We start from the raw sequence: 21,198 nt of genomic DNA, 5'->3' as shown, positions 1-21,198 counted from the left end.
AAATATTAAATTTTCAAGGGAGAATTATAGATTTTTGAGTACCATCTTCCTTCTGAATTGTCAAGGGTAGTTCTTGAAAGGACAAGGCATATTTCTTCACAGAGCATTCACAGAAAATCTTTGCTTGTTTTGCTTGCTTTGTTGAGGAAACAGCAAAGAGGGACCTAATTTGTCTAAAGAGGTCCTTGTGGTGGTGTTCTTAGGTAGAATGTGAGAATTTCTTCCGGTTTCCACATATTTTCGTGTCTTGAGTATCATGTCTCCAGAATTATTCAGGTTGGACTATTTGAGTTTAAACTGTCCATGTGTCATATGTGGGGGCAATGGTATTACCTTTACAAGTTTTGTGGTGATAAGTAAATGGGTTATATACCACAAGTGCTTCAAACGACTGTTGATTTTTATGCAGACTGTGGCCGCTGCTAGATCTGCTTCCACAGTGCTATGGGTATAACGGGAACTCTGTTGAAAAAGAGTGCTCTCTATAGATGCTGGGGCAGTTTTACTGTCAACTTGAAACCCTCCCATCTGAAAAGAGACCAGTTGGACATCCCATGTCTTGCAGATCCTGAGTTTAGTTTCTAGATGGCGTGTGTCAAGCTTGTGTAAGCAACACCGACTTGATACACCCAGGGAAGTTGTTATATCAGCTACAACAAAGTGTGTGTGTCCTTCCGTGTCAAACGGATCTGTTGGCACTTGATGCCAGGGTCTGTCAGGTATTTTGTTAATGGTTCTGGTCATAATAGTTTTTACTCTGTCTTCTAAGCAGCTCTCTATTTAAACACGTGTTTGGCCATTTAGACTTATTTTGGTTGCATTCACATTGTTCCTCGATTTTGGGGAAGGTGATGTTAAGTGTTGCAGCTACAGTGTTGGATACATGGAGTTTCTGGTGTGTTTAGAGTTGATTCCTTTGTACATTTTTGGCAGCACTGAGAAACTGTGGCAACTCTCATTTTTGTTGTTCATTCTTCTTTTGCTTAAGTCAACTGGCAGCGGCTGGGATTTCAGCCAGGGAAGGGTCAGTATAGTCTTTAACACCTCTGAAGACTTTTCTTTTACTGGTAGCTGCATAATCAGAGCAGTAGCATTAGTTTTTGCTCCTGTAAGTGCCCTATAAATGCTGAACAGATACACACTGAAGTTCAAGTGATCATTGCTTAGCTGATGTGCAGCTTCTTAATTTGTGCACAACTGGCCTCCGGTCATGTTCTAGCTGTGTGAAAGATGCATCTGCTGCTATTGTTAGAGAATTTGCTGAGTACCAAAACAGGTGGAGATGCCAGTAGTTATCACTTACTTAACATGGCTTGCTATATTCTTCCCTAGAAACATACATTATTAAAATAAAGAAATCTCTCAGGGCAGTTGGTTAGATGGAAGGATTTTGACAATTCCCTTTGGGACTTTTTTATTATTCTCAAGAATCTTTTGGTAGCAGAAGCATCGTGGTATACAGATAAGGGAAGTAATGCTTCCAGTTTATAGAAATTCAGGGAAACACCCTTGTTTTCAAATTGTGTTCCACACATTCTATCTGTTTCTTTCTGAATTCACATTTCTTTTTCAGAATGAGATGAGATTGTCAAAAGCACCTCAAACCTGCATGCTATCACTTGTATTTTCTCAATATGTTTAAATATTTGCAGACAGTGCATTGTACATGGCAAAAGATTTCAAATACATGTGTTGTGTATGTAAGAGCTGCTCTGGGAAATGCTTTGCCACTGAAAGATAGTCTTTCAGCTGGTTTCCATTTGGCATACCTTATAAGTTAGGATCATGACTACTGCCAATGATATAGACTGATTAGTGAAAGTCTGCTGTAGCATACTGGTGCAAGAATACTTTGACTCCTGAGAACTTCATTTTTCTAGTCATCTGCAGGAATTGCATGTCTTTGCATATGCTTGTACTAAGTCACATCAGACCCATAGAAACCTGTTTTTTTTCCACTGCATTTTGCTTCTACAATAATTTCTACGTATCAAACATATATTTTCTCTTATTCCGGGGAGCTGCTTTGATAGGTTCCCCTTCCTTTTCTCTTCTTTCCCTTATCTGCTCTTGGAAAGGTGCTTCAGAGCTCTAAGAGTGAAAGGACATTGATTAGTACTATTGCTATCAAGTTCACCCTTCACTTGTCCAGTGAAGATAGGTGGCTGTATTTCCTGTGAGGCTTGCTTTTTTTCTCTGATGATCTTAATTTTTCTATTACCTTGAGGCTTGGCCGTTTTACTGAAGGTATTGTTTGTCTTTATGTCACCATTATAACTTATTTCTCTCCTTTTCCTGGGCTCCTGGGAGCTGATATGAAAGGTTCTGCATAGGATCACATGTAGACTGTTATTTGGTCTCTGCATATCCCCAGTATGAGAATAAAAATAACCTTTTTTTCAAAATTGCATTGACACCACCCCAGTCCAAATGCAAGATTTTGATCATGCGTGCTTATGTACCATGGTGTTTTGTTATATTGACGATATCATTCCGAGAAGTATGTCTTGTCATTTGAGGATAACACTCTTGGATCATTTCCATGACACTTGGTGGCTTGCGTGCTGTTGCAAAATGCCTCATGTTGTTGTATCTCCTATGCTCTATCTTTTGCTGGTTACTATTTTCCATTGCAGCCTGGTATTTTTCCATATCTCTCTTCCTTTTAAAACGTTCCCACTCTAATTATGTGCTGAGGGTTTCTTTCTGGTGAATTTAGTCCCTTTAATTCTTTCACTTATGCATCTTTCTGTTTTCTGTATGCTGCTGGCATGCGAGGGAGCAGTTTTGTAACACACTGAAGGCCATCTCAGCTGCTGCCAAGGGCATTTTTTTCCCTGGCTGGCAACATTTTTCACAGGAATGATGGCCATTTTACCCTCACCAGGAACCAAGGAACTAAATCAACTGAAAAATTAACATTACAAAAAGAAGAATAGCTTTCTGCTGGCGTAGCAGCCTGTGCTAGCGCATGATGGGATCAGCTGGTGGTTGGTGACAGTACAGAGAAGGGGAGGGAAATGTGTGACTGCAGCGGGGGAGCCAGGCTGCTGTTAGCCCTCCCATAGATTGGCCTGGCTAATTAGCCATGGTGGGACTCCCTTCACCTAACTTTACATACCTACAAGGCCAAGCTAGTCATACTGGTCAATGAATTAGGTACCTCCAGAGTAAATGATCTGTCCTTTTTAGGATGAAATGAATGCCAGCTCCAAGGTGCCTTTCTCTGACTTGATTATACAGGGAGCTCAGGGTGATTTTCTCAGACTAAGCAGATAAGCCAGAATGGTTGAATCCCACCCAACGGTCTGCTTATAACTTCTGCTAGCTTGAGATCTAGATCTAAGCAAAGTTGCCCTGATAAATAGCTGTATCTCCTAATGCCAGCTGTGCTCTGTCTTTTAGCTCACTTTTTGAGGTGTCATACTTGAAGCATTGGGAAGGACTGGGCAGCAGTCAAACGGCTTTATTTTATTATTAGAACATCCTTTAAATGTAGCTGTTGCATATCTAATGTGTAAGAAAATGGGGGCAAAAGCTGTTTCTGCTCTGTTTTGTTTGTTCTCCTCTTCAGTGAGGAGTAGGATGCTGGGGCAACTGAAAGCAAACCTTTCTCCTGTCCACCTGCACTCTGGGATGGCGCCCTCTCTCTATCTGTCAATCTCCCCTGGTCAGGTCTCTCTGTTTTTTCACTTTTATGTTGTGTTTCTCCCACTAGTGGTCTACATCCTATGTTTCTTCTCTCGTCTTTACTCTTCCTCTAGCATTGTAAATTGCTTTGCTTAGATTTTTGTCTTCGGTCTGGGCATTCCTGACCTGTCCATGTGTTTATACATGAGTCAGTTGTGGAACATAAAGGCAAAGCAGGGAAGGGAGAACACTCCTTTTGCCCGTTTTTAGTCTAGTGTCCTACCACTAGGCTTGAGCTGGCTTCTTCCCTGCTTGCCTTCCATCCTTTAATGTGGCATGCCTGAGTGTAGTCTGATGTCACCTACTGCATCCATCCAATGGGAGCAATTACACTCCTGGGGAACGGGAGCTGTGGTTTCAAATCCTTTTAAGTTAAGGGTGTTCCATAGCTGGTACTTCTCACCTTTCAGATCAATACTGGTGAGGCCGCACCTTGAGTATTGTGTGCAGTTTTGGGTCCCCCACTCCAAGAAGGACATTGAGGTGCTGGAGCGTGTCCAGAGGAGGGCAATGAAGCCGGTGAAGGGTCTAGAGAACAAGTCTTATGAGGAGTGGCTGAGGGAGCTGGGGTTCTTTAATCTGGAGAAGAGGAGGCTGAGGGGAGACCTTATCGCTCTGTACAACTACCTGAAAGGAGATTGTAGCGAGGTGGGGTCAGTCTCTTCTCCCTAGTAACAAGTGATAGGATGAGAGGAAACGGCCTCAAGCTGCACCAGGGGAAGTTTAGGTTGGATATTAGGAAAAACTTCTCCATCGAAAGGGTTGTCAGGCATTGGAAGAGGCTGCCCAGGGAGGTGGTTGAGTCTCCATCCCTGGAGGTATTTAAAAGAAGGGTAGTTGTGGTGCTTGAGGATATGGTTTAGTGGTGGACTTGGCAGTGATAGGTTAGCGGTTGGACTCTTAATCTTAATCTTAAGGGTCTTTTCCAACCTTAAAGATTCTATGATTCTATGAATACTTGAGTGGCATTTCTGTTGTGCAGAAGGCATGTGCCACTGCTAATCTGTGGGGTGGTTGGATGGGGCCTTGCTAAACCTTTGTGCCTCATCTCTGCACCTGTGAGAACATAGTGGAGGGGACTGGGACCACCGTCCTCAAATTTTGCTTTTTGAGCCTGTCCAGTGCTCTCAAGAAGACAATTGTCAGGCCCACTTGAAAAACTTCTAACCTCCTGGAGAGTGAGAACATGTTGCAAAGCGTAAGCTGGTTAGATGGGCATTGAGCGCTTGAATATTGTGGAAGCATTCCAACTTCTGCAGCCACTCCTAAGCCTCTGTGGATGTGGCAGGCTGAGAAGTGATGCCCTAAATCTTCAGTAATAAGACAACAAAGACATATGTAAATAACATGTATTTATTTGTGTAAAGAAATGTACCTGCAGCATTTTCCAAATCATTCACTGATTCTTGGTGAACCCTTAGTGTTTTAGTTCCTACGGGTAGGTGTGTGGAAATAGCATCAGGTTCTTATGCAGATGCTTTACAGGGGTGGGGCTGAAAGGAGACAATTTAGACACAGGTTGTAGAAGAACTGACACCTATATTTAAACCCTGTATTTTTTTGGATTTTGGGGTGTTTAAGAATGTTGAAAATTTGATCTGGCATACATTAAGGATAGCACCCAAAATCACAAACTATTTCTGTAAATTACTGCAAATGAGTCTGTAGCAGAGATCTTGTAATCTAATAGAGACTTCAATTAAAACATTGTAGGAGAAGTTTTGTTTAGCATTTCTAGTTATCTCCGACAGATACGCAGACAAAGACAAAATTCTACTTGTGTGTTACTTTCTACCATGTAAAAAAAACATACAGAACTGTTGTGAGAGATTGGGCACTCGGAGCATGAAATCACATGGGTCCCATCTCCCTCTAGTTACTGGTTTTGAAAACATACTTGCCCCCTTCTGGCACTATTTTCATCTCACCTTTGCTGAAGCCCTGATTTTATATTTTCAGCACAGGTGACAGTAAGTTAATTCTGACATAAACTCATTGACTTCAGCAGAACTACATCAGGAAGAAATTTGTCTCAATTTTTAAAAGCATTCTTCTCAATGAAAAGTGAGGCTACTATCCCTATGTATGACAAGGGCACCTATGTTGTACAGTCAGAAGTAATAGTCTCTTACACCTCACAAACATTGGCTGAGGAAATAGCTCTATTAATCCAGAATTAAGTGCACTTTGGGGAGTAACCAATGACTTCCTATCAGTTAGGCTTTTAGGTAATGTTAGCTTCTTATCAGCTTAGACTCATTCTTTTGTCCTCTGCAGCAAGCCTCACTGTTCTTCAGCATCATCAGGACCTGAAACGTGTTATGCCTCTGCTTTATGCTACTCCATGCTCCATAGATTTCACAGACACTTTGTAGCTGCGGCAGTTATGGTCCTTAATTTTGCAATTCTATGATATTAACATTTAGAGATTTTTTTTTTAATCTTTCAAGACCATTGCTTTAACCTCTAAATCAACATGTAGCGTTTAAATTCAGTGTGTTGCAATGCTACAAAAAGGATTATCCATTGTTTAAGCAGCTTTACCATTGATTCTGATTTTTTATATTCCAGCTAAATGGTGAAGTCTTGATTACCCAAGGTAATGCATGGGGGAGCTGTGAGGACAAATGAGAGAGGGCTTAGGTACTTTGAGTGCATAGCTACTCAAAACATCTGTAGGTTAGGATGATCAGCAAGGCTATAATGGAGGAAGAAGAGGTCAGTGACACAGGTTTCATATCCAGTGTGAAAGACATCTTTTCCAGGGAATGATTCACAGCCCTCGGGCCAAGGGGTGAAAAGCAGCTTACATGTGCAGTGCTGGAGGCTGGTCCCTTCTCCCTCTCTCTACTTCCCCCAGGAACATGTCCCTGGATCTGCACTGGTGTTAGCCCTGGGACAAAGTTACTACTTTTTTTTTTTTTATTTTTTTTTTTTTTTTTTTTTTGGGCTTCTGTCTGTTCAAAATGTTTGAAATGGTGCGAGGTCTGTGCCACAGCCTGACAGCCTGGCATTTCACTGGCATGATTTTGTGGGCATGTGTTGCGTGCCGTTAGGATGCAGCTAAGGGCCTGACGGGGCGTTTGAGGATACACAGGCTGCCAGATAATCCTGGGAGGTGTCGGGATGTGGATGACAAGGACTTGAAAAGTCAGGGGAGTGAAAACTGTTGAAAGCTGTCGATGTGTTTGTAGTGCTGACTCAAACCTGCTTGGGAAATCACCCACCAAATGCGGCTGTGGCTCTGCAGATCTGTGTGCCTGTCTGTGCCAGAAACATACTCAATTCAGAATATAGATAATTCAGCTCAGATCCCTGAGAATGAAGTATAGTTTTAAAATAATAATAAAAAAATCATAATAAGAGTGAAAGCAACTCAGTAACAGTGAAATAAAAACAGCTTAAAGAGGAGTCCCATAGGATTATACAGAGGATTACCGCCACTCCGTAGCTGTTGGTTGGCTGAGCAGTACTGCCAGCAAGCATCATTTTCCTTCTGCATGTCTCAGCCATTTGGATTCAGCTAGGCAGATCATCTGTGTTGTTGCTTCTAGGTCCAAAATAACAGTGTGCAATAAGCCACTGGCCCTTGTGGAGCAGCTGCTGGCAGATACAGGGTCTTCATGCACGAGGTGTTTGCTGGCTGAAGTGATCTCCAAGCTTTCCATCCACAGCTGGTGGGAGAAGTGGGAGAGCTCAAGGGGTGCTGTGTGCCAGCTGGCTTGGCTGGTCCTGCAGCAGTTTTGAGCAAGCCTGTGGTGCCTCAGGGATTCTCCAACGACCTCTCAAGGACTTGTCACTTGAAGCCTGGCTTAATAAACCTCTTCTCTCTTGGCAACTGAGGCAGATTCCCTAAAGCTGACAGGTCTCAAAACTTGTTTTGAAATTATTGTGCTGGTTGCATTATTCCCATTCTTAATGGGAAGAGAGGTGTTTTGCTAGCTTTTTTTTTTAAAGGAAAGGCTGTGTAAATGCTGTCTTTTCCTCCTCATCTCATTTTTTTCCAAAGCTTTCAGCTTATGCTGATTTTATGGCCACCATTGTAGATGCTGCAAATTTGACTCCTGACCCCTTCATAGACAGTGAGAGGTTATTCATACTTTTACAAGTGCTGAACATCTCTAGGTTTCTCTCTGGCATTGGTTTTACCAAAACTGAAGATACTCCAAATGCTGGGGCTAAGATAGTGTTGAAAAAACAGGCTAGCACCTTTTTCTGAGGTAAAATTTCAGTGGGATTTAGTTTTCTAAATGCCTTTATGAATCTGGCTCTGAAAGGACTTGAAGGTAGGTCAGAAAAGCGAGGAACTTTCCAAGATTTTAAAGTGAAAGGTGCTGCTGTAGCACATACCTGGATTTCAAACTCATTTAAATCACATAAGGCAATTCTAGCTGCAGAAGAGGAGGTTTCTTTTTAAAGCAGGAAAAGGTGGAGAAGGTGATATCCAAGGTGCTTTTGGTTTAATTTCTACTACTAATATGTCCCTTTACTGCAGCTGCAGACTCTATAAAGTATTTAATCTGCAACCTCTTCAGAGATTTCCTCTGGCTCTTCTCAGACCAAGATAATTTCTGAAGTATTCATGTGGGTCTGGGTGTTGTGACCTAACTGACACTAAGAAACTCCATTTTCTAGAAGGAGTTCATTTTCTCTGTGAGTTAAGCTATCATGAGGTAGGGTGAGGTGTATCCCTTCTATCTCTGAGGCTTGTAAGCCCTGCAGCAGCAGCAGGCAATGGGGGATGTGATGAAGCTTCATTGGAGGTTTTGTTTTCCCCAGAAAATCCTTCATATCTGGCTGCTGAGCAGAGCCACCAAGCAGCCCTGACAGTCCTCTGCTGCTCAGTGCCTCCCATCTCTGAGCTGTGTAGGAGTTTGCAAAGGCAGATGAATATTTAACATACCTAGAGGCTTTGATCTTTCAGTTGTAGTCTAGATACATCTAACACCTCATAAAATGCAGCCAGAGGAGGTGATGCTGCCCTTTTATCCATTAATGCAGAGGCTGGAGCACCTTCCTAATTTCAATTCCTCCTCCTGTCTCAGGCCATTTCATTCCCCCCTCTGACTCATCTGTCAAGAATCCTTATCACCAGGCCCCTGGGTGCTCATGCTGAAACTGCCTAATTTCCAGGCTTTCAGCTGCATATCCGAACCACTTGGGTTGAAAGCCTCTTTGATCTTCTGGATCCCAAAGTGCCCCACCTACAGAGAAAAGTTAGGACACCCTGCCTGGGTTATCCTGCAGGTTGGTGGCCAGGTGCTCTCCTAGGCTGTGAGGCAGGAGCTGCAGGCAAAGGCAGGCAGGACCCAGGTCCTCTGCTCAGCCGGCAAAGCATCAGTGTGGCTATCAGCCAGGATGGTCCCACTCCCTGTCCCTCAAAAGTGGCTGCTGCTGAGGATACGCCTACATTCAGGTGGCTGGAAGAGACTTCCAGGCACGAGCCTCTGCCACATCCTCCTGGCTGGCTGAGGCAATGGCAACTCACTGCTTTCCCACATAGGGAGCATTAATTTCCTAAATTGGCATTGTGAAACCTGACTATCCAAATGCCAAGTCTGGCCCTACAAGCCTTTGAAAGGAAGCTCTGTAGAAACACCCTTCTTCTCAACCTTTCCTCTTGGCTAGTTTTTGATGCTCCCTCCTTTGCTTGCTGACTGTTGTGGATCACTGACTTGGCAAAAAGAGCCAGGACAATCCACTGTGGATATTGTGAGCTCCTCTAGGCCACAAAGTACACCACAAAAGACACAGTGCGTTGTACCCTGGGGTTAGGAATCTCCTTCTGGGGAGGCGTGGCCAGATTCAAGCTTAATGTATGTAAAGTAATTTGTTTAGTATGTGAAGTAATTTGTTCAGTATGCACATGAGGGTATGAGGGCGAAGAGTGCTATCACAGAGATCTGACACTTCAAAACTATATCAAGACTGTGATCAAGGAGTTTATATAACCTTAGAAAGTAGCTATGAGGTGGCTAGTGGCTCACCTGGTTTCTGGCAGTCAGGGCTGGCTCTGCATAGGCAAAGGAGGCAGCTGGCCAAGAAAGCAGAGGACAGTAACACAGCGAATGTTTTCCTGTTGGTTTTCATCTGTCACAGCCTTGGGGAGCTGGGCTGGTTGCTGCTTCTCCATGGCAGTAGAAGCTTTACATCCAAATTTCCATTACTCTTCCCTTTCCCCGCCACCAACCATTGCTGTCCTCTAGATCTGCCTTTGTGATGTGCCTTCTGTTGTGTTCAGTTTTGGGCCCCTCAGTACATGTAAGACATTGAGGTGCTGGAGCGTGTCCAAAGAATGGTAACGACATTGGTGAAGGGTCTCGAGAGCAGGTCTTATGAGGAGAGGTTGAGGGAGCTGGGGTTGTTTAGTCTAGAAAAGAGGAAGCTGAGGGAGGAGACCTTATCGCTCTCTACAGCTACCTGAAAGGAGGTTGTAGTGAGGTGGGTGTTGGTCTCTTCTCCCAGCTCACTAGCGATAGAATGAGAGGAAACAGCTTCAAGCTGCATCAGGGGAGGTTTAGATTGGATGTTGGGAAATTTAGGTTAGGAATATTAGGAAATTTAGAGGTTTAGATTGGATGTGAGGAAAAATTCCTTCGCTGAAAGAGTGGTCAGGCATTAGAAGAGGCTGCCCGGAGAGGTGGTAGAGTCGCCATCCCTGGAGTGTAGATGTGGCACTTTAGGGCATGGTTTAGAAGACATTGTAGTGTTGCATTGACGGTTGGACTTGATTATCCTAGAGGTCTTTTCCAGCCTTAATGATTCTGTGATTCTATGATTCTCCTCCAGCTCTGGTTCATTACACTTGGGGTGGCAAAATTCAATTTTGCCTGCATTCTTGTAAGTCTCGAGTGATATTGCTGCAATTGTGACAAAACTTAATGTGGACTAAATATTTGAGCAGTCCATGCTGAGATTTGTAATTCTGTGGATTTGTGTGCTCCTAGCAATACCTGAGCTAGATATTTTAAAGCTGATGTATGTGTGAGCTGCAGTCATCTTAGTTGTGGCAGCATAAGCAAAATTTTGGGAGCTGAGCACTCCTGAAGGGGAAAAAAAAATGCTGTAAGCATCTGTATATGAGCAAGTGTTGTCCCTCCAGAGACTACACTCTAAGCTATGAGATGAGGCTTTTGTAAATGACATTGGTGCTTAGCAGTCTGACAGGAACGTTGCGAGGATAAAAAATGCATCTCTAGTCAGATTGTCTATATTATGATCTGCTAGACTAAAAGGTGATAGGAAATTGAGACAGAGGCCCTGAAAATAAAATTGTTAAGGTACAGCTTAGTAGAAAGTTCCTTTATTTGGTTCATACCATCCTGGGTCTTCTTTCTGGTTTGCAAAGCTTGTGTAGGAAATAGTTCATGGCTGTCCCATTCCAGGAGTGTAGTATGTTGTGGCTGTGAAAATGCCCAGATAGTACCTGTTCCTCCTTTGTTCCATGGGAGGATTACCCAGCAGCAATGATTTCCCTAGGGTTTTCTGCCTCGCTATAGCCCATTAGACTATCAAGTGATCCCTTGAGCCAGGAGCTCTTTCCAGGTCCAAGCATACACCCCACATTTTTCAGGCACGGTCCTACTGTCGCACTTCACTTTCCTTTGGAAGGAAAGCTGGGGAAGAGATTTGAGTCAAAAGGGTCTCACAGCATACTGTAGTCTGTGCCCCAAATCTGGATGATCAGTGAGAACTGGGGAGTGTGTTGTGGAGCACCCATGCCCTGCAGCATAGATGGTGTAGCAAGGGTGTTGTGAGGCAACAGTCTCCCCCATAACTCATGCCATGCCCTCCCCACCTGAGGAGGGAGACAAAATCTGCTCCCATCTGACGACCCTGCTGCTGTCTAATTTTGTCTCCTAGAGAATAATGGAAGCGTATACTGGACAGCAATTCAGAGGGATAATTTATTCCCCTAACTCCAAAGTCGTCTATTTAGTCTTACAGCTAAGACATTTATTGAACGTATCAGAGTTGATGGTGGAATTTAAAATCAGAGCAAGGCTTTTCAATAGTACAGGCAAAACTGAATTTCGTTGCATGCAGAGGGCAGTCTGCCCATCTTGCTCCATCCCTTATGTTTTGATATCTGCTTCACCAGCTCATTCTCAACCTGAAGCTCCTTATTCTCCTGTCCATGCTGATGCACACTTACTTCTTCAGGCGATGGCCAAAATAATAGATCCACCCTCCTAGACCTCCAGCATGTTGAGACACAGACCCACATACTGAACCCATGCCTGTGCCTAATCCGTCTTCGCTTATTTTTGAAGGAAATCAGGGAGTGGAGAGTAATATAGCCCAATCTTCTTGTTCTAGATATAAAATGCATATGTCTCTCTTTTGGCTATAAAAGATGATATACAGGGACTTTGTCTTGAAACCCTGGTATGACTTTCAGCTTGTTTGTGTAGTACAGAGCCTTGGTGAAAGAAGGGCTGGAAAAACATATCAGAAGTACATAAATAACACTTTTGTCAAAGAGTATTTCTATAGACCCCCTAAGTACCAGTTTTTGATGGTCCCTTCACAGAAACTCCATTTCTGTACTGTTGTTTTCCGAGAGATCTCTTCAGAGCCTAATATCAGTCAAGCCATTTCACCTGTAGGATTAGACAAGGGTACTTGCAGAGGTGAATCTTTTCAGGATTTATTGAAGGCTCTGATGTAACTTCATTGCATGATATAGTGAAATATTATCTCCCTTCTACCCTCAGTGAGTTGCATGAGGGCTATTGTATCAGACAATTTGCTGGGCACAATTTCAGTGCTCAGGTAGATGGAAAGTGAAATTTCAGGCCTTTAGGTTGGTCTCATCATGTACTGAATTGCCTCTTCAGAGCAGCATGCACTCTTTTTAAGTGGCAACTTCATACTAATATCTGTCAATGCAAGCCCATGTACTAGATTTTCTCCTTTGACCTTTCCAGATCTCTGCCTCTAATGAGAAATCCTGAACATAGAATTGCTTATTATTAGCATTGCTTAATCTCCTTCTTCTTAACTAAATTTCTTCTGAGCTTTATCTCACCCAGTCTAACACCAAAACAAACCGCTGAATGCGCTGCTGCAAGTTTCATGTTGTGCCTGTGGAACATACAACCTGCTTGGAGGACCTGCACATGTCATTCTCATGTTGTGTGGGTTAAGGCATGCAAAAATATATTGTGTTCATAGTGGGAAGCTGTATATGTTCAGAAACTGTTGAAAGTCTTTGGAATTCTTATAACTGTTTATTCATTCTTTTGTTTAGGAGTCAGTGACCTGTAAGTGCTCATTATGAAGAGAGATCTGGTTTTCTTGGTGACTCTAATTAGCCTTGCCTTCCTGTCACTGATAAGGTCTGGATATCCTCAACATATTGCAGAGGAGTCCTGCTCTGTTCAAATTCTTGTTCCAGGCCTCAAAGGTAATGTGGAAGTCTACTCCATCATTCAAACACTAATACTTTCTTTCTAACAGGCTCATTTGCACCACCGTTTCTAACAGAGACATAGAAGGTGCCTTTCAGTTGGCTTCTTATTTGTGCAGTTTGTAGCCTCCTTAAAAATGGAGTTTTAAGGTTCATAAGATGAACTTAAGTCTCTTAAAATGAACACGGTTCAGAGAATGCATGCCAAAGTTTCTCCGACTTGCTCCTGATCAGTAGTGTTACTCTGATATGCTGCCTGGTTTCTTTGTCTGTGTTTATACTCAATGGTGCACATACCCAAAGACTGCAAAATCAGGCCCTACTTTATATCTGGAGAGGTTTTCATTGCCATTTGGTGATGTATTATTGGCAAGTATTTTGTATTTTCTAGTCTTCTGCTTGTCTTCCCTTGATTTTTAAATGATCAAGTGCCTTTTAGAAGAAATAAAAAATTAGTTACATTTTTGGAGTTTCTATAGTTTCTGTCGACAACAGCACATTTTTAAAAAATATGCCCCCAAACTATTGCTGAAAAAAGATGACATAATAAATTATTGATCTTTTTGTAGCAAAATAATAGTATTAAAGTACCTTAGGAAATCAGCAGCTGGGAAGAATTTGCATTTTAAAGCAACAGCATCCATTATGGTGTGAAATCCTAGCCGTGTTTAGCCAATAACAGTAATTCTCGTTATGGAGGCTATGGTATTTCTACTGGTGTGTAAAATCTGTGAGGATGGGGAATGTTAACTATGGACAAAAAAACCCATGAAAACCACCAGTTTATCATCAACGATTAAAAAAAAAAGCATTATTTAAGAACTGCACAATGAACCTTCCAGTTTTTCTGTAGATGTGCATTGTAGTAGCACAAAACTCACTGAACAATATTGATGCCACTAATGTTACCTAGTGCAAACCTGGGCTTTACTCAGTTGCCTGGGTTGTGCTTGACCAATTGGCTTCAACATCAGAAAAGCTCTCCTGTTTTGTTTATTGTTATAGATGAAGATTTGGATGCCTGAACTGAACCAAAATTTATATATTTTTAAAAAATTTTACTTCAATAAGTGGCCTGTGAAGTCTTAATAATATTTATACCTTCTGCAAATATTCTAGTTGGAAAGAACAACACTATGTCCAGGTCTTCTGATGTTTAACTAAGCCTTGAGTAAAGTTGTTTCATTTGTTTGATATATTTGCTGTGAAATAGACATAAGATGGTGCTGTTGATCTAAGTCTCAGTGAAAAACACAACCAAGTTAAATATATATTGTCTAAAGTTACACAGGAGATCAGTCAAAGGGTCAGACCCCACAGTACTGGGGACCGAAGCTTTGAAATGATTTTTCATTTGAAAGAAGTTGACAGGCTTTGACAAGTTCTGTAACTTTTTTGCCTTAGTTTCCTTATTTGTGTAATCAGTCGAAAGCAACATCTGTGATTATGATTTTTATGGAAGGACTGTTATTATTATTATATGCAGCACGGTTTTTGAAAAATATATAAGAGTGCAGGACCCTGGCCCTTTTTCAGAAGGCAATCCTGAGCCAGGAAACAACAGAGAGGCCTGAAAACCATCATGTGTTAATGATTTCACTCCACTTTATGAGATGTAAGCCTTGCAAAAGTGAGAGAGATTGATGTACAAATTCAGTGAAGCACAAAATGGCCTGATACAGCCCTAGTTAATGTGAAATCCCTAAAAAGCTATCAATGCTCCAGCTATGCTGTCAAGGGGACTGGCTCAGAGAATTGGTAATGAGATACTGCTGTCCCTCACTGGCACAACTCCAACCCATTTCGGTGGCCAAGGCTTCCTTTACACTGAGTATATATGTGGCTGCGTGCCCAAATTTCAGCTCCCACAGAGTGGGATTTCCTCACAGTGGCTTTTAGATCTGCCCCATCTTCTCCTTTGCTGGGCTGCTGGCAATATCTCCAATGCCAGAGGAACAGAGCCCCACATCGCTGCTGGGCATGAGCCTCTCAGGATTTGGGAACATAAGGTACAGGGGAGAAGTGGAAGAAATGAGGGAGACCATGGGATGTGTGAAAGGGAAAAAAATAGGAGGAGAGAGTTAAGCCTAAGAGGTGGTGCAGAAAGGGGGACCCAAGCGCAGTAGTGAAGAAAGACACTGGGGAAAAGTACCCAAAAGTGGGAGAGCATAACGGACAAATTTTAGAAGAACAGGAAGAAATAAAGGGAAAAGAGAAAAGAAGAGTGCAAAGAACGAAACTGAGTGGAGAGACTAGAAACTTTAAAAAAGGGAAAATGACACAAAGCCAATTAGGACCTCACAGTATAAAAGAGGGAATCGGAAGGGGAATGAGATGAGAATGGAGGTAGAAATGAAAGATGAAGAAAGCCAGAAAAGACACCAAGAATAGAAAAAGGCACAAATGAGTTTAAGGTCAGCAGCTTAGGTCTTAGGGAGTGGGGTTTTTTTGGTTTGTTTTTTTTTAAAATTTTTTTTTAATAACCTCAACGTTATGAAGGAGTAAGATGAAATGCGGAAGGGAAAAATACCATGGTGCTGAGAATCCAGACAGCAGACTGACCCATGTTTTAGAAAGCTGACAATGTTAATAATAGGAAAAGTGTGTTGTGTGTGAAGAAGGGATGGATGATGAAGCCTCACTACACTGCTCACTCATATTCTTCCTAAAGTCCTATTCCTTTTGATAGGCCCATGAGACAGAAGTTACTGACTACTATTGTGGAGAAAAAAAATAACATGGAACAATTCTTCTAGCTTAAACTCGTGGTTTGCCACCTTGTTTTGTCTCCCTTCTAGAATCTAAAGCAGGAATTGTCTTAATAGTTTCAATGGCATACAATACCTAAAAAAGTTGATGCTACACAAATAAAATAAAACCATTTTTTTTATGCCCACACTTGTTGCGTCTACTCACACAGGGAATATGAGTAATGGGGGAAAGTTATCATCAGCCAAGGAATGCTTAATAGCTTCTGTAGTTAATATTTGGCATGCTATTTTCATTATAGTAAATGGCATAGCTTAAGGTAGGCAGGATGCAAACTTGATCGGAGACAAATACTGTCCCAAAGAATTCACAATAGGAGATAAATTGACAGCAAGGGTAAGAAATATTGGCTGAATTGTGAAAGATCTCTCTGAGAGATGACAGGACAAGAAGCTTGTAGTAGTGTCAGGGCTGTGCCTGATACCTGCAATGCTGCTGCAGCTCAGTTTGGTGCCCAGGTGAAATTTCTTCTTGGGGTGTGGGACATCACAACACCGTGGAGCACTGCTGGGCACACCTTGCCCCATCTCAGCTGCATTGGCAAGAGCTGCATTGCGCTAAGGAAGAAGGTACCCTTTCATGCAGTAGGTCTGCAGCAAAAAGCCACCCAGTAAGGGATGGAGAGGAGACTGAGCAGGAGGTACGACTGTGAAGGGACTGTGGCTGGCAGAAGTGGCCACACTGAGCAACTGGGTGGGGACCACAACGCACTGACCCCAACCTTCTGCTCCAAAGGGACTGGGTGAAATGTTTGGCACAGGGGCTGGAGACCAGAAGAGGGGAGCAGAGGTGTCTTTCACTAGGTTAATTTGTTTGTTTTTAATTAGTAATTTAGAAATTAAATGTTAAAAGTTAGTGTTAATTGGTGGTAAATTAAATTGATTGAAATTACTTGACAGAAAACTGTTTTATTGCCCATGACACCTGTACAGGTTTAGCTTCCTCAGCTTGCACTGTGCTCAGGCTATGTACAGCAAAAACAGGGACCTAAACATGGCAAAGCTGAACTGGACCATTGATTAGTCCCTCTTGGCCAAGGTCTTGCTGCTTAAAACAGCTGATAACAAAAAATGCAGTGTGGTCTGTAGCTGGGCCTGTAATGGGGTAATCTCCTTCCAGGGAAAGTTTCTTAAACACCCACACTAAGGAATGCAGTGTCATCTTATTACAGGAATAAATGCAGGCAAGTGTAATGGCCTGAAGCAAGAGTGATCTATTTTATTGATCCCTAATGCACAGCTTTCACTCTGAAGAACGTGTAAAGCAATAGGCTATAATAGCCTTCTCTCAGCCTCCAGAGAGCAGGAAAAAAGTCATTGTCAGGATTTATCTTTGGGAAGCAAAGAACTCATAACCAGCCCTGAGGGGGGAAAGGCAATCATACAAAGCCTATTGGTTAAGTGATAATAAAAAAAGTGACGTTCCCAAATGTGCCAAATAATAGTCTGTTTCATACTAACAATATTATTCACTGGGGATTATGTGAAGTTTGTCCTCATTAAGGTTAGAGAATGGCCTAGTTTTGCATGTCTGAAGGCAGGGAAGATGGTCTGGAGCCTGCTAGCAGCCTCCAGAAGGAAAATATAGCAGATGGAGGGCCGAGTTCAGCTCACAGCCACCTATGTCTGCAATAAGGAGAGAAAGAGCTGGAGGCTGCATATTTGAAATGTAACATGTTTTGGCTTGTTTTTACATGTCTTCTCTATGGTTCCTCTCTGAACCACAGCTGCCAGCTATGCTAGAGAGCAGAGCTTGAGGGGTACATGATAACCATTGACTTTCCTGCTGTGGTGCTCCCTTCATCTTCCTGGAAAGTAGCTAATGCTCGCTCTTCTCTGTATAAATAAAGCATTGGGGCATCAGGTGTGTTGTGCTAGCTCTGGCTTTTAGATCATGGCATTTTGTTTTCTGTGGAAGATGTAAAGCTTTCTTCTTCTTCTTATAAACCTGTTTTGTAAAGGTGGCTATGTAAATTGTTCTTCTGTTTGTTTAAGAGATTTTGATTTTATGTCAATGGCAAACTACAATACTAGGACAATAGTAGGGGGCAAAACAAGGTAAGCATCCCCAGATTTCCTGTGAAAGGCACTGGGGAGGCAAACATTTACAGAAATGGATGTTTAAATATGCTGAATATAATAATGTGCCATGAACCATGTGCATGTAAGTACAATGCACAGTGGTTCATACCACAGAGGTTAAAAGGCACAGTATATAACTGAGAATATGGATTAGGAGATACTCTTTTATGCTTAAAAATTATCCTCTAAATGAGGGATGTAGCAATGCCTTCTATAGGCCTGATCCATTCTTATTCGGTAAGCAGCACGAACTTTTTTTTTAATTTGAGGTTACAGTTAAGCCATTTTCACTTGAGACTTAAGCATGTCCTTAGCAGATACTCAGGAAGTGTTTGGTGAACACAGACCCAGAAGTGTATGTGTTAAACTGGGGCCTAATTCTGAAGCTTCTACTTAATTGAATTGTGCTGTTGGGCTTTATGGAGGTTGATGATATGAGTAGCGTCCACAAAAACAGACCCATTGTATGAGACTTCAGTAACATATTGACTGTGGTTTTGTCAGTGTCTATGCCAATTGCAGAAAACTGTTCTCCACGCATCAAGTAAAGATGTTAAGTCAGTTCTAATCTATTTTTATTTTTTCCCCTCTTGTTGTAGTGTTTATTTTCAGTGGGGAGAATGGCACTCTTGTCACTGCCACCAACAGAAAATAGTCCTGGCTTAATACGATTTTTCTTTTTTGTTTCCTTTTGTATCAACAGGGGAGGCTGGACAAAAGGGGGAAAAAGGTGCTCCAGGTCGTCCAGGCAGAGTTGGGCCTCCAGGAGAAAAAGGTAACTTCATAAAAGAAGATATTTTGAAAGTCATTCCTGACCAAATGCTGCCTTTTCTTGTGAGATGATGAGGGTGAGGATCCTCTCTCCCTTTTCTGGGTGACTAAATAATCCTCGGGCATTTTCGTGTACCATTGTTGTGTTTTAGCCCGGGTAGGCAGCTCAGCCCCACCCAACCGCTTGCTCACCCTGCCCCAATGCGATGGGGAGAGAATTGGAAAGTTGAAGATGAGAAAACTTGTGGGTTGAGACAAAGATAGTTCAATAGGAAAGGCAAAAGCCCTGGACGCAAGCAAAGCAAGATAAGGAATTCATTCCCTGCTTCCCATAGGAAGGCAGATGTTGAGCCATCCCCAGGAAAGCAGGGCTCCATCATGTGTAACGTGTACTTGGGAAGACAAACGCCATCACTCTGAAAGCCCCCCCTTCCTCCTCCTTCCCCCAGCGTTTATTGCTGAGCGTGATGGCACATGGTGTGGAGTATTCGTTTGGTCAGTTGGGGTCAGCTGTCTTGGCTGTGCCCCCTCCCAGCTTCTTGTGCACCCCCAGCCTCCTCGCTGGTGGGGTGGGGGTGAGACACAGAAAATGCCTTGAATCTGTGTAAGCACTGCTCAGCAGGAACAAAAACATCCCTGTGTTATCAACACTCTTGTGGTCACAAACCCAAACCAGCCCCATACCAGCTACTAGGAAGAAAATTAACTCCATCCTAGCTAAGCCCAGTATAACCGTGTACACTCATTTGTAGACTAACTATTGCTTTCTGTTCAAAAAGATTACTTTTGAAAATATTTATTGATTTTTTTAGAAAGGTCTTTGTGAAGAAAGACATAATGTGTTCTACACAATTTGCCTTCTGCAAATGCAACCCTTGTATTAGATCACAGGGCAAAAATTGTGAGGCTCAATTTCCTTGTTTCCTTTTGTTTTTAAGTGTGAACGCTCACAATACCTTAATTAAAACCATTGAGGGAAGGCTGTAAACCACAATAGGCAGAGATGACCCTAAGTGATTCCACATTTCTTGGATCACAGTTCAATAATATTTATGGAAAGATGGTGCTAACACTGTATTTTAGTCCAAAATATTTGGAGCTTTGAGAGGAACGGTGCTCAGAAGTATTCAGTTTTACAGCTGAGAGAAACGTGGCATTTCTGTCTTGCAGGAAATTCTGTCTTTTCTCATTTTTCTCCTGAAGTGAGGAGGAAATTTGGCCTTCATAAGTTTTCCAGGAGATGCACATTCTGAAAAATTCATGTTAGGAGGAGTCAAAACCTTTTATTTCAATATTGAAATCAAACTTTTGACATTTCTGTCATTAGAATGATGGAGTGAGTTAGTTTTTACTAAACTGAATTTACAAGCTTCCTTTCAAAGCAATTGTGGTGCTAATTTATACTTCCTTATGATGATGCATTATGCGTTATGTAGTTCTTTTGGGCAAGTATGGGAATCTGATACGTGCAGTTTCCCCTGGGACCAAAATCCACAGCTAGACCTCTTCCCCCTACAATGCATTGAAAAATTTATAACTCCCATGAGCGGTGTGTGTGTTCAGTCAGTGTATTTCCCTTATGGAGATGTACCCTTCAAGGATGACTCTTATAAAAAATATTGGAAACTAAAATTTCAACTCTTGCAAGGTAATGCAGCATGAAGAGAAGTTAAAGTACCACAGAATAATTTAGGTTAAAACGTCATAAAGAGCTCATCTAGTACAATCTCCTGCTTCAAACAGGGCAGACCAAATTTAGATCAGGTTGCTCAGGGCTTTGTCCAGTAGACTTCTGAAAATCTCCAAGGATGGAGATTTCACAGCCTTTTTGATTGGTCTGTTCAGCAGAGTCGTCATGAAACACCTTTTCCTTAGCGCCAACTGAAATTTTTCTTGTTGTGACTTGTGGTTGTTGCCTCTTGTCCTTTTGCTGTGTGCCTCTGAGAAGAGAAGGTTTCACCTCATCTACAAACCACTTGTAGGTAGTGAGAGACTGCAGTTATGTCCCCCTTTACCTTTCTCTACTCCAGGCTAAAGAAAACCATCCATCTCAGCAGGATTCCAGTTTGCTTCTCTTGTATGAGGGCCTAAAAATTTCCGAGTTCTTTTATGCAAAGGAGTTTTTTAGTCAGCCATTGGCCAGCCTTCATCAATGCATCACAGGTGAGGAGCTTATAGTCTGCCTGAACTTATGGTATTCCTGTCAACACATTCCTGCCAACACATTACTGCAGTTTGTTGAGCTCCTTCTGACCGGCAGCGCTGCCCTCCGGCTCACCAGCCACTCCTGCCAGCATGGGGTTTCTTGCAGACTCAGAGGATCCTTCCACTTCTTTCTCCCTGTCACTGATGAAGGACTGGTTCCTGAGGAATGGCACTCATTGTCAGTTGCTGCTGAGACTTTGGCAGCCTTGCAACAGCATCAGCTAGTCCTCTCAGCACCCTTGAATGTTTTCTGGCCAGTGCCATGGACCT

General features: G+C 42.4%; 1 protein-coding gene across 2 annotated transcripts in view; it reads left to right on the top strand.

Annotated features, from left to right (window-relative positions):
• The window catches only part of COLEC11 (collectin subfamily member 11), a 42,456-nt gene that overhangs the window by 5,545 nt on the left and 15,713 nt on the right, over positions 1-21,198 (top strand). For both annotated transcript variants that reach the window (XM_075086885.1, XM_075086884.1), the window contains exons 2-3: positions 12,944-13,099; positions 18,656-18,727. In XM_075086885.1, the coding sequence (XP_074942986.1) occupies positions 12,970-13,099; positions 18,656-18,727 (202 nt within the window). In that variant the 5' untranslated portion in view covers positions 12,944-12,969. The remainder of the gene's footprint in view (positions 1-12,943; positions 13,100-18,655; positions 18,728-21,198) is intronic.

The sequence above is a fragment of the Phalacrocorax aristotelis genome, chromosome 3, assembly GCF_949628215.1.
Source record: "Phalacrocorax aristotelis chromosome 3, bGulAri2.1, whole genome shotgun sequence".
Taxonomy (NCBI): domain Eukaryota; kingdom Metazoa; phylum Chordata; class Aves; order Suliformes; family Phalacrocoracidae; genus Phalacrocorax; species Phalacrocorax aristotelis.
The sequence above is the reverse complement of the archived record's forward strand: the minus strand, read 5'-3'. Positions and strand labels throughout refer to the sequence as shown.